The sequence below is a fragment of the Coptis chinensis genome, chromosome 9, assembly GCF_015680905.1.
Source record: "Coptis chinensis isolate HL-2020 chromosome 9, ASM1568090v1, whole genome shotgun sequence".
Classification (NCBI taxonomy): domain Eukaryota; kingdom Viridiplantae; phylum Streptophyta; class Magnoliopsida; order Ranunculales; family Ranunculaceae; genus Coptis; species Coptis chinensis.
In genome coordinates this window covers 80,115,410-80,128,791 of record NC_141464.1, presented here as the reverse complement: position 1 = coordinate 80,128,791, position 13,382 = coordinate 80,115,410, and the positions used below count along the sequence as shown (strand labels likewise).

Here is a 13,382-nt window from a genome sequence, read left to right as displayed (position 1 = left end):
AAGATTTAATTCACGGATCGCTGGAGCGTATCCACCAACAAGACATGGACCAAGTCAACGATCGTCTCGAAGTCAAGAACGGGAATCCTTCTTCATCATCATCACTCAACGTGGATTCTCGCCTCAACAAAGATCAAGAGATCTGGGGAGCTCTCAAACAAAGAACAACCAAGAGGCCCTCACCGCGGAGTCTCAAAAGAACTTGGCTGATATGAATATTCTTCGGGATCGTTTCAAGCTTCTGGCCGACAAGAGGGTGGCCAAGAAACTCCAAGAAGCAATGGAGCGGCTTACTCAAGAAGGTCGTCTTCTCCCCGAAACTCTTGGTACTCCAGCGACTGGCTCCACTGAGGCTCCCGAGGATTCTTTACCGGCTCAGGATGCCGCAGCTTTACCCACTGAGCCCTCCGAAGATGCGGCTACCGCCCATGAGATGTTGTAGAGAATTTTGTGTTTGTAATCTTGTATTTTTGTTCTTCTAACTCTGCAGTGGGTCATACTCACTCTTTTCCATTTGCTATCTTATTGTACTATTGCCTTGGGGCTTTGCATGTTATTTTACTGTCTCTTTATCAATTGCTGCTACTTATCAGTTGGATTCTCCACCTTTTTCTTCCTCTACCACTCTGATCCTTTCCACGCTCTCTTCTTTCATTGAACCACCATCGGGCTCACCAAACCTGCCCTTTTCTCTCAAGCACAATGTAAACAATCGGGGCTTTCTTTACCCCTCTATCTCTTTGTATATCCGATCCGATCCTGGAGGGCTCCTCCCACTCAGCGTGGTCTCTCCCTTTTGGGGCTCTCTCGGCTACCCCATGCATTTTCACAACTTCTGATCCAGGGAGGGCTCATCCCACTCCACGGACTCTTTAGGACTTCAGCTGCCGGTCTCTCTCATTGCCCCATGTGTCACTCGCGATCTCCGGGATCTTCCGGGGCTCCTCCCACTCCGCATGTGTCCTCGTGTCTCTCTTTTTGGGGCTCGCGGCTGCCTCGTGCATTTTCACAACTCGATCCGGGAGGGCTCATCCCACTCCACGGACTCTCTAGGACTTCAGCTGCCGGGACTCTCTCATTGCCCCATGTGTCTCGTGATCTCGGGATCGAGTCCGGAGGGCTCCTCCCACCGCGTGGTCTCTCCTCTTTTGGGGCTCTCTCGGCTGCCCCCGCATTTCTCACAACTCGATCGGGGAGGGCTCCTCCCACTCCACGGACTCTCTAAGACTTCACCTGCCGGGACTCTCTATTGCCCCATGTATGTGTTCTCGTGATCTCTCGATCCGCGGAGGGCTCCTCCCACTCCGCGTGGTCTCTCCTTTTGGGGCTCTCTGGCTGCCCCCTGCATTTCTCACAACTCTGATCCGGGGAGGGCTCATCCCACTCCACGGACTCTTTAGGACTTCAGCTGCCGGGACTCTCTCATTGCCCCATGTGTCCTCGCATATCTCATCTCTGGTTCATGGAGGGCTCCTCCCACTCCGCGAGGTCTCTCCCTTTTGGGGCTCTCTGGCTGCCCCATGCATTTCTCACAACTCGATCCGGGAGGGCTCATCCCACTCCACCGGACTCTTTAGGACTTCACCTGGGGGCTCTCTCATTGCCCCATGTGTCCCTCGTGATCTCTCGATCCCGCGGAGGGCTCCTCCCACTCCTTGGGGAGATCTCTCTCCCTTTGCATTTCTCACAACTCGATCCGGGAGGGCTCATCCCACTCCACGGACTCTTTAGACTTTCAAGCCTGCCGGGGCTCTCTCATTGCCCCATGTGTCCCTCGCATCTCTGATCCGCGGAGGGCTCCTCCCACTCCGCGAGATCTCTCCCTTGCATTTCTCACAACTCTGATCCGGGGAGGGCTCATCCCACTCCACGGACTCTTTAAGACTTCAACTGCTGGGGCTCTCTCATTGCCCCGTGCATCTAGTTTACATTTTGCTTTTAACGCTAGGCATAACAAACGTCTTTCCATTCACAAAAGTGCTGTGGTCTTATACATTTACATACAGCTCTAGTCCCTTGTTCCGGACTTCATTACCTTACATGGCACAACATTACATTCGGTTATAGAATTTTTTCAAAGATCCTTATATTCCATGGTTTCTCAATTCGCCCTCGCTGGGTTCAGAGCTTTGCGCGCTACTGGCCTCCCACTTCCACCACGGTGTATGGCCCTCCCAATTTGGGCCCAGCTTCCCGCCCTTTTCCTCTTTTTGTAATCAAGGCCACTCTGCGTAATACCAATTCTCCTACCCTCGCGGGCGGGGGCGACCTCTCTTGTCAGATCGCTCGCAGAACCTCCGCGGATACTCCTCTAGCCGGATGCGGGGCGAAGTCCCTTTGTCTCGGCCCACTGTGTTCAAGTCTCCCGCCAATATACGCCAGTTTGTCCCCTCCTCCACCGCTCTGGTCCTCCCAGTAGCCGCTACCATTTCTGAGGGTATGACCGCCTCGACGCCGTATGCTAAGGCAAACGGGGTCTCCTTTGTACTTCCCCGCGGGGTGGTCCGGTACGCCCAGAGCACATGGTTCAGCTCATCGCCCACGCGCCATTTTTGTCTTCTAGCTTCCTTTTCAGGTTGTTCATTATTATTTTGTTGGAAGATTCCGCTTGTCCATTGCCCTCAGGATTGTAGGGGGCCGAGAACCCTTGCTTCACCTTGTACCCCTTTAGGAACGCGCCACCTTGGCTCCCCGCGGAACTGTGGTTCCGTTGTTCATGGATGATGGCATACGGCAATCCAAACCGCATATGATATTCTCCCATAGAAACTTAATTACTTGTGCTTCCTTGACCTGCCGCAAAGGGATCGCGCTTCTATCCATTTTGTAAAGTAGTCCGGGGCCGCCAAAGATGTACCTCCTCTTGTCGCTGGCCCCATGGGCAGCGGCCCCACTATATCCATAGCCCACATGGCAAATGGCCATGGATTGGAGACATTATGTAGGATTCCGCGGGGAGCTTAATATGAGCCGTGAAAACTTCTCGACACTTATCGTGATTTCTTGGCTAACTCCATCGCGTCTCTCTTCTTCATGGGGCCAAAAATAACCCTGTGTTAAAAGCCGGTGCTCTGTGGTTCTTCCCGCGGAATGACTTCCACAATCTCCTTCATGCAATTCTGCCAACACTTCTAAAGCCAATCGAGGTCCCAGGCACCTCAACAAAGGTCCATTGAAATTTTTTTTGTATAATTCGGCCCCACCGTGACATATCTCCGCTGATGTCCGCTCCAATCTTCTCTTTTCTCTTTTGTCCGTCACCTCCCTTCCCTCCAGGAAATCCTTAATGGGATTTATCCAACACCCTTCGTTTTCCCCTATCTGGCATGCCTCTTCCGCTTCCCCTGTGCTAGGCCTCTCCAACAGTCTTACGCTTATAATCCTTTCCTCGGACCCAGGCATGGCTGCCGATACGTACGCTAGAGCATCCGCGTGCCTATTCTCGCCGCGACCCAGATGTACAAACTGGATTTTCTCGAACTTGTTGGATCTCTTGTGTAACACTTCCAGATACTTCGCCATTCTCGGGCATCGGGCCGTGAACCCCCCATTAGCCTGACATACTACCAGATTCGAATCTGAGTACACAATCAGCTCTTTCACCCCCAAATCCTCGGCCATTCTCATCCCGGCTATCACTGCTTCATACTCCGCTTCATTGCTGGTTGCCGCGAAGCCTAACTTCATAGTCTAGTTCTATTCTGTTGTTTTCGGGCGTGACCAACACGACCCCTATTCCGCTACAAGTATCGGTGGCTGACCCATCCACAAACACCCTCCATCCGTTTCTTTTGTCCCAAGGGTCTAGAAAGTCGGTCTCCACCTCTTTCTCCGGTTCCATCACCATCTCCTCTCCCCACGTGGGATCCTCAGCCGGGAACTCAGCAAGGAACTCCGCCCCATCGCTCGAGCCTTCTCCATGGGTCCTTACTCGAGCATCAGATCTCATAAGCACTAAGCATCACCGCCCACTTCAACATTCTTCCTGACCTTTCTGTCCTTAACGCCTGTTTGAGAGGCAAGTTCGTGACGACAACAACCGAATGGGACTCGAAGTAGGGTTTCAGTTTCAGCGACGAGAAAACCAACGCCAAGGCATACCTCTCCACCCTGCTATACCGCTGGCGTCGCAGGGCCCAAGAATGTTTTGCTTTCTCGAAGTACACCGCTTCTCCACCCCTGTCTACACGAGACGGACCAACACCGAACTCATCACTGCACTCGGTGGCACAAGTACAAGTACAACTTCTCCCCTCTTCGGGCCGAGAGACAAGAAAGGAGCCTTGCCCAAATACCCTTCAACTCTTTGAATGCCTCCTCGTGACTCGGCCTGTCCATAAGAAACCGGAGTCTTCCTCAAGCCGATACAGCCGCCTCGTGACTTATCGATGACTTGGCAATGAACCTATTCAACGCCGCCACCTTTCCCGCTAGTAGCCAGACTTCCTTAACATTCTGCGGGGAAGGCATTTCTATCACCGATCTTATCCGCTCGGATTGGCCTCGATTCCCGGTGAGTCACGATGTACCCGTGAACTTTCCCGCGGTCACCCGGGCGTGCACTTCTCGGATTCAACTTTAAATTATACCTCCGCAGATCCCAAACGCTTTCCCCAGAAGCCCTCTAAATGCCTTCCTGACATGCTCTTTTTCTCCACCATATCATCTATGTATACTTCAATTCCCCTCCGAATCTTGCTTTCAAACATTTTCTCCCCAACCTTTGGAAAGTGGCTCCCCGTGATTCTTCAAGCCCAAATGGCATCCTTGTATAACAAAGACGCTCCGCCTTCTACCACAAATGTTGTTTTCTCCCCGATCCGCCCATACATCGCGAATTTGATTGTATCCCATAGATGCGCCCATGAATGAGAATATTTTGTACCCGGCCGTGTTCTATCCACCAGCCTCATCTACCCGCGGCATGGGGTAGCTATCCTTTCGGACACTCTTTTATTTACATCCGCGGAAGTCAACACACATCGGACCTTTGCCATTCTTTTTTCGTACCGCTGACCACATTGACAACCACTCGGTGAACTCGCGGTTTCAGATATGCCCGCCCCCCTTAAGCCCGTGATACTTCCTCGTGATGCCCTCCGTGATACTTTGGTCCGATGCTCGCGATCCTTTGCCTCACCGGCTTAGCATCTTCCTTCATGTGCAACCGTGGCATGCAAATTTGGATCTAACCCGGTTACGTCCTCCACCGTCCAAGCAAACACATCCCTGTTCTCCGACAAGAACTGTACCAGTCTACTCTTCCAACACTCTGACAGCCCGGATCCTATCGAGGTAAATCTCTCTTCCTCCCCATCCCCTATGTTAACCACTTCAATTTCGTCTAACGTCTTTGGGCCCTCCGCTAGTTCCCTCTTACTTTCCGCGGGGGCACCCTGTAATTGCTATGCCTGCCTTTTCCTGGGGTGGGAACTTTTTCTTCGTTCCGTGGACCAACCGCTTCATCGCGGTCTCTATGGTTGTTCTTGGCGTTATTTTGGTCCCCATGGACCTCGTGGTATTCCCCTGGCCGGAGTTGGGAACCGTATCACCGGTAGTAAGTAGACGGGACGACCTTCATCTCATGGATCCACCTCCTCCCCAAAATGGCGCCAGATCGTGGAGGCGGAATCTACCACCATGAATCGGGTGAACATCGCCACCGGTCCCAGAGTTACCGGGCAACAAGACTTCCCAAGAGGCTCGGTCATGCTACCATTGAACCCGCATAAATCGCAGGCGGGGGTCTCTAACCGCTTCGGGTTCATTCTCATTTCTTCCAGCTCCTTTGAACAACAGTCCACCGCGACTACCACAATCAACCAATACTCTTTCACCATATAATTGCCCATCGCTACCGCGGATAACCAACGCGATCCTCATGGGGAGTCTACTGCCCGCAAGTCCGCTTCTTCGAAAACAATCTGATCTTTTTGTCCTCGGTTAACCTTATCCTGTATGGCGGTACCTCATTCCTATCGCCGATCTCATTGGATGCTCGCCGCCCTCCTCACCCTATCCCTATGTGCATTATGACTCAACACCTCCCCGCTAAAAATAACATGTATAGTCCCCTAATATCTGATCCTGTCCGCGCCCATGCTCCTCATTCTCGCGACCTCCTCACGAACTCCCCTATTTTGCCCCTTTCCACCAATCTACGTACCATCCACTTCAAGATAACAGCTTCATCCGTCTCTCATGATTCCGTGATCCGGTGATATGCAATGAATAACGGTCTATCGGAAGCTCTATTGGGTTGTTCCACGGTCCTTCAGACCCCAGTAAATGTTTGATCAACGGCAATATTTCGCTTCAATGGTCTATTCAAATGGCGCCACCTCCACTTCCCTCGTATGGCCTCCTTTCTCTATTCTCGGCGAATCCCTTCCTTGCTCTCCACCCTCGGGGTTTTACCGCGGTTCCTCGCCGCTTTCCCTATCCGCGGCACCCTCCCTTCGGTGCTCCCCGCCTTTCCAAGGACAACATAGCTTTCCCCGACCTTTTCGATTCCTTCCGGTAAGGTGTCCTCATATCTCGATGTATTTTCCACCCGCGGATAGAGCTCATGCAAAGTCGCGATCTCATTCTTTCGCGACCGATTGGTGCACTCCTGTTCTCGGTCGCGAAACCCTCGCCGAACGCGATAATCATGGGTTTTCGTCCGTGTTCTCGACCTTCGTGAGTCTCAAACTTTGAACCGACACAAATACCCTCATCGTCTCCCCGACCTTTGTCTCACATTGAACAACGCTTTGCTATGTCCACCGCCGCTTTTCTTCGGTGGATGAAATGGTCTATAAACGCTTTGTTCCAAATTTCTTGAAAATTCCTTTATGCTCCCCGGGCCGCAATCGATAGTACCAATCGACGCCTCCTTTCAAACCGGGCCGGAACATCATGCACCGCAGCCCATCATACACCTCGACTTTGCCATAACGGCATTTGTTGCCTAAAGTGGAGGATGTGGATCTGCCGGGTCACCTTTTCCCGCCGTTACCTCTCAAATCTAGGTTGGTTAAAACGCCGGAACCTCCGAGGACCCAATCCCTCCGCCAACGGGTCATGGGTTTAGCCCCAACCACCACCGCCGGCTCCGCCGACTCTTCACCTTCGACCGGTTCACTTTCTATCTCGTTTATCATCTCTTGCACCCGCCGATTGTCAAGCCTACCACCGGTTTTTTCAACGCGTGGTTTGGGTCCACTCTTCCTCATCCGAGCCGCCTTGACTCTCGCCTGTACCTTCCTCCTCTCTTTCCCTTTCTCTCCTTAACCCTTCGTTCTCCTCTCTCAACCGTCCGATTTCTTCCCTCATAAGCCGCAGCTCCTCTGTCTCCGATCTCTTCTCTTCTATCCCTTTCCTCGTCAATCTCCGCTTCCGGTGTTGTTTCCTCGGTTCCGGCTACTCTCTTTGTCTTGTCTACTCGTTTCTTGGGTGCCATATCTTCTTTGCTTTTCTTTCTGATCCCCACAGACGGCGCCAAATGTTGGAACCTAGAAATTACTCTCACTCCCTATGTATGAACCTCCGGTTCCTCTCACTCCAAATGTCCGCCTCCCCCTTTTTCTCATCCCTTCTTTCCTTTTATATCTTTTTTTCCTCCTCTTGTGGGCACACACACTGTCCCCTTCATCCGACGATTCTCCTTCGTCAGCACTACCACGCCCCGCCTCTTAGGGTTCCCGCGGCTATGTTCCATCGCTCCTCCCCTCCTATCCGGGTTACCATGCCCTCGTTCTCTTTTGACTTGGTCCACGGTTCTAATATGGGCCACTACACCGCCTTCGTTTACAATGGCTGCAGATTATCAGGATGTTAACACTCCTACAACATCGCACCAATTCGATCACAAATACCTTCAAGGATAAACACGGGTTTTATAGATGTGCCGTGAATTTTGTTCAAACCTGAAGACTTTGAAACATACATTTTACCTTAGCCTAGAATTTGCAAAGAAATTTTGTGGAGCCTAATCAGCCGTTCATGAAACCTGAAATATGTTGCTCAAAAGGAAGAATAAATCTACCGAGACCAATCTGCGCCACCTGAATTAGTTCAAACTGTTTTCGGGATGGGATGAATTTTGGGCAACATTTCAGAGAAAATATCCGATTCGTGACAACCATATATTTGCATTTACTTCAATGGGAGTTGATTTTGATCAAGATCTTGCAAATGGACGGGATGGCGATACTCATTTCGTGCAAGAGCGCGTCTATTTATCATAGGATTGGCGTACCGCGCTTCTACAACCGGTAGAAGGCCAAGGTATTTACGGATGTATATCTACGACACATCGATCATGAGGTAGAAAATCGGCATGCTGAAAACCAAGCCTTGCGAAACTAATGTTATATCTACGCTTAACAAATATCCTTGACAATCGTAATAACCCCTTTGTCGGCGTTGTTCGCATAACTCGCCAAAGAGATGATTTGCAAAATTGTCGACTTATTATAAAAGAGTTGAGAACCGACGCCGGAGATCATGCATTGCCAACGCATCGCAAGTCGCTGCAATATTGATTGGAGATAATGATCCAGAAGGATTGGAGCCAAGAGATATTATTGTTCAAACACAATCAGGCCAGCTCCGACAAATCCCAGATACCGCTGGATATTATGATCCGTTACAATATCCTTTAATGTTGCCTTTTGGTGAATATGGTTGGGACTTGGGTGTGCATCATTAGCAATACAAGAAGAATAAGTTGTCGCAGTTACTATGCGTATATTTTGCAGGTATGTATAGACTTCATAAAACCAAATAAGCTATGTGCTTGGCTTTGATATTTTGATTGTGTTGTTTGCTACATTTTGGTTTTTTAACAATACTATGTGGTATATGTTATTGTTGTTAGACAACTAACTTTTATTACTTTCATTTGTTAGAATCCTTCCTATCAAGAAAGAGAGACGCTCAATCGACCTATTTTCATTGGTTCGTCATAATTTTAAGAATATACATGATTTGACGAATTTTACTTTTAAAATAAGAATTAACTTAAAATGTTTTAATAAGTTGATATGTTCTAAAATTCACATCCTGCTATTAGAATTTCTTTTTAAAAAATTGGTGAAAACGTTGTTCGAAGGGTTCGGGTGGAAGAGAAAGGACACTTTTTCGATCAATTTCCATAGTTCATTACATTTGCTTATAAGCTTTTTTTTTCCTTAATTTTTTATATGCCTTTGTATACGCTTGAATGTTCTTTGTTTACTTTTGAGATATGGATTGAATTTGTTGTGGAATTTGTTGGATTATAGGCAAACGCGTTTTCATTTCTCTGTTAAAGTTTAAACCCGCTTTTGGAGTTCTTGGGTTTATCATTTATTTTGATATAATCATATGATGTTTTGCATTATTCTGTTGGAAATGATTTTTGTTTTTAAATTTCAAATTATCAAGGATTTTGTTGGAGAATATCAACAATTTAAGTATACGATGTCTTTTGCTCATTAGTATTGCCCCGTGTATTACAAATTCTAAATTCTCATGTTCGGCCGCTACTCGATTCGATTCGCCTCAAGTCTCATTGTTTCTTTTGGGATGTCGCCTTCTACAACAGTTTATAGTTGACATGTGTGTCAAAATTGAGACGATGAAAATGAGATTTTATCGGGATAATCAGCAAACTATTAGGTCCGAGTTGTACCAGGGCATTCAGGATGCACTAAACTCTGGGGAGACACATGCAGGTACCTTATATTTTTCATCTCTATAATAACATCATCTTCACATTGGTTTTCTTCATTTTACATAGCCTATTTATTTAAAACTTAAGAATATTCACTTATTATGAATAGGCAACATTGGCAAAAGGATAATACTCCCACCTTCTCATATTGGTAGCCCTCGGGATATGCATCGCTTCATCGAGGATGCAATGGCGTTGGTAAGGAGGTATGGGAAACCAGATTTATTTATAATCAGAGCGTGTAACTCATCTTGGCATGCAATTACTCGAGAAACAGAAGTTGGCCAACGTACACAAGATAGACCTGATTTAGCCACTAGAACATTCCATTCTATTTTAGAAGAACTTAAGCTTGATTTGTTTCGGAGACATATTTTGGGTCGAGTTATTGCACAAGTTCATGTTATAGAATTTCAGAAAAGAGGTTCCGCCTCATGCTCATTTTCTGATCATCCTACATGAAAATGATAAAATACACAACTCGAGGATATAGAAAAATTGTCTCTGCTGAAATTCCCGATCCCAAAACTGAACCCGATTTGTATAGTGCAAGTAAAAATCATATGATGCATAATGCATGTGGAACCATTAATAGGAGCGCAGCTTTGTATGAAAGATGGTAGATGTAGGAGTGGATTTCCTAAGTCATTTGCACCCTACGACTTCGCATGGTCTGATTCGTGATGCTACATACATGAGGCGTGATAATGGAAGACATGTTGGTATAGGAAAATACACGTTAGACAACCGTAATGTTGTTCCATTACAATCCTTATTTGCTATTAAAATATAACTGTCATATTAATGTTGAGATTTGTTCAAGCATCACTTCAGTTAAATATTTGTATAAATATGTTTATAAAGGACTGATCGAAAGTGTCATTTGGAGTTAGTACTAGACCATATCCAAATGAGGATGAGATTTCACAGCTTGTAAATGCCGATGGATCGCCCCGGAGGCTTTTACGCATTGTATAAGTTTCCTTTAAATGACATGTTTCCTTCAGTTGTTGCCTTGCAGATACATTTGCCAAATAGGCAACAAGTTTCTTATTATAGTGGTGAACTTATTGAAGATATATTAGATGATGAACACAGATTGAAAACCATGCTTACTGAGTTTTTCAAAACCAATCTTATTAATGAGGAGGCGCGCCAATATCTTTACTTAGAGTTTCCCGAATACTTTTATTGGAATTCCACTCGTAGAGAATGGGTTCGTAGAAGTAATAAACGTAGAACAATTGGAAGGATTGCCACAGTTTCTCCTATGGAAGGAGAACGATATTATTTACGTCTGTTATTGTTACATGTGAGAGGTCCAACTTCTTTCAATGATTTGCTAACATTTAATGGTGTGTCTGTTGGTACTTTTAAAGAATCGGCTGAAAGAAGGGGTTTGCTTGAGCACGATGGCAGCATTAGAAGTTGTTTAAGAGAGGCTGCAAGTACACATATGCCTCTTTCTTTAAGAAGATTGTTTGCCACCATTCTTATTTACTGTCAGCCGAGTGGAGTAAGGCAACTTTGGGATGAATTCTACCCATTTATGATTGAAGACTACGCTCCACGCAATGATAGAAATGGTAATACTGAATTATTCATTAATCGTCTTCTAAAGGACCTTGATCATATTTTGTCTGAAAAACAAAAAAGCACTTCTGATTTTGATTTGCCGGAAATGACGGGGGACATTGATGGAGATATTGAATTAACACGGCTTATTATTGAGGAGAGATCTATACAAATCCCTAATGAAGACCTCATGGCGCTTGGGGACCTTAATGTTGAACAAAAGCAAGCTTTTGATAAGATCGTTTCGGTTGTTCAACAGAAACAAGATTCTATTTTTTTCATTGATGGTCCAGAGGCGCGAGTGTAAAACATTCTTATATAGAGTACTTCTTGCATCTCTAAGGAATGATAACCATATTGCAATAGCAACAGCGTCATCGGGAATTGCAGCCATTGCATTACCTGGGGGAAGAACTACACATTCGAGATTTAGCATCCCGATAAATATTGATTCATTGTCAATGTGTAACATTTCTAAACGGTCTGCGCTTGCCAAGCTTTTGTGTTATGCAGATATACTTATATGGGATGAAGCGACTATGGCTCATAGACATGCATTTGAAGCGTTAGATAGAACCTTAAAAGATATCACCGACTCTAATCTCCCTTTTGGCGGAAAAGTTATTGTTCTTGGTGGTGATTTTCGTCAGACTCTTCCTGTTGTCCCGCGATCTACTAGAGCTCAAGAGATAGACGCATGTGTTGTCAAGTCATCGTTTTGGACAAAAGTAGAGGTAATTTCTTTAACACAAAATATGCGTGCAAGAACCGATCCAATGTTTGTTGATTTCCTTTTAGATTGACAATGGTAATGAGCCATATATTGATGATGATAATATGATTAGATTGCCTGATGATATTGTCATGCCTTGGACTGGTGAACAATCAATAAATGATTTAATAGATTTTGTTTATCCTTCATTAAGTATTAATGGATGTAATGAGAATTACATTATTGACTGAGCTATTTTAACACGAGAAATGATATTGTTGATAAACTTAATAATAAGGTGATAGGGCTTTTCCCCGAGAAGAAAAAAGACTTATTACTCATTTGATATTGTTCCTACCGATCTTCAAAACTTATATCAACAAGAATTTTTAAATTCAATTGCACCAGGAGGCCTGCCACCGCATCGTTTAACTCTTAAAAAAGGTTGTCCAATCATGCTTCTTAGGAATATTAATCCAAGTATAGGATTCTGTAATGGCACAAGATTAATTTGTCTACGCTTTTATGATAATACTATATATGCTGAGATTTCATCTGGACAGTTTAGAGGTAAGCGAGAGTTTATACCGCGTATACCTCTAAAACCAAATGTGAATGAACAGATGCCATTTAGTTTTACTAGAAAACAATTTCCAATAAAACTTAGTTTTGCTTTAACTATTAATAAATCACAAGGACAAACTATTCGAAACGTAGGTATATATCTTCCTGATCATGTTTTCTCCCATGGGCAGCTATATGTTGCGTTGTCAAGGTGTGTTTCACGGAATAACATTAAGATATTGGTAAAAAATGGATCCTTAAATAGACGTGTTGGAACTTATACCGAAATATAGTGTATCGTGACGTGTTGCTTTCTGAAGATGATGATATGAGTGATTAATATTGCAAGAAAATAATGTTTATTCCTCTGCTAGCTTCTATATTTAATTGTATGCAATGATTCCTATGTGTCTTCTTAACGTTTACATTTCACCCATGACTACATAATATTTCTTCCCATAATGTACTACTTTTAGATAATGACACTAGCAATTCTTAATATTTAAATTCTAATGCAGTTCCTCGATAGTTTGTATCATTATTACTTTTTCCCTGTTTTATTATTTATTCTTCTACTTTTTTTTCCCTACCTTTTACTATATGAAATATAATGTGCTCTCTTTAATGAGTCTTTCAGTGGAAGATTGCATGTATTTATTCCTATATATCTCATTTGTAAAACATTTAACCCATGACTATCACCATAATTAATATAAAAAAGTTTTTAGCTCCGCCAGTGCAAAATCCGTTCTTGCATTGCTGGTCCCAAGCCCAGATAAAGGAGGAGGGAAAACAACTTTACTATGCTTTTCTATACATCAAAATGGTATC

General features: G+C 45.3%; 1 protein-coding gene across 1 annotated transcript; it reads left to right on the top strand.

Annotated features, from left to right (window-relative positions):
- Positions 1-9,604: 9,604 nt before the first annotated feature.
- On the top strand, positions 9,605-12,238 carry LOC147478507 (uncharacterized). The gene is made up of 5 exons (XM_086586253.1): positions 9,605-9,701; positions 9,810-9,898; positions 10,722-11,522; positions 11,569-12,009; positions 12,074-12,238. The coding sequence occupies exons 1-5, from the start codon at positions 9,605-9,607 to the stop codon at positions 12,236-12,238; spliced, it is 1,593 nt and encodes a 530-aa protein (XP_086442379.1).
- The last annotated feature ends 1,144 nt before the right edge of the window (positions 12,239-13,382 follow it).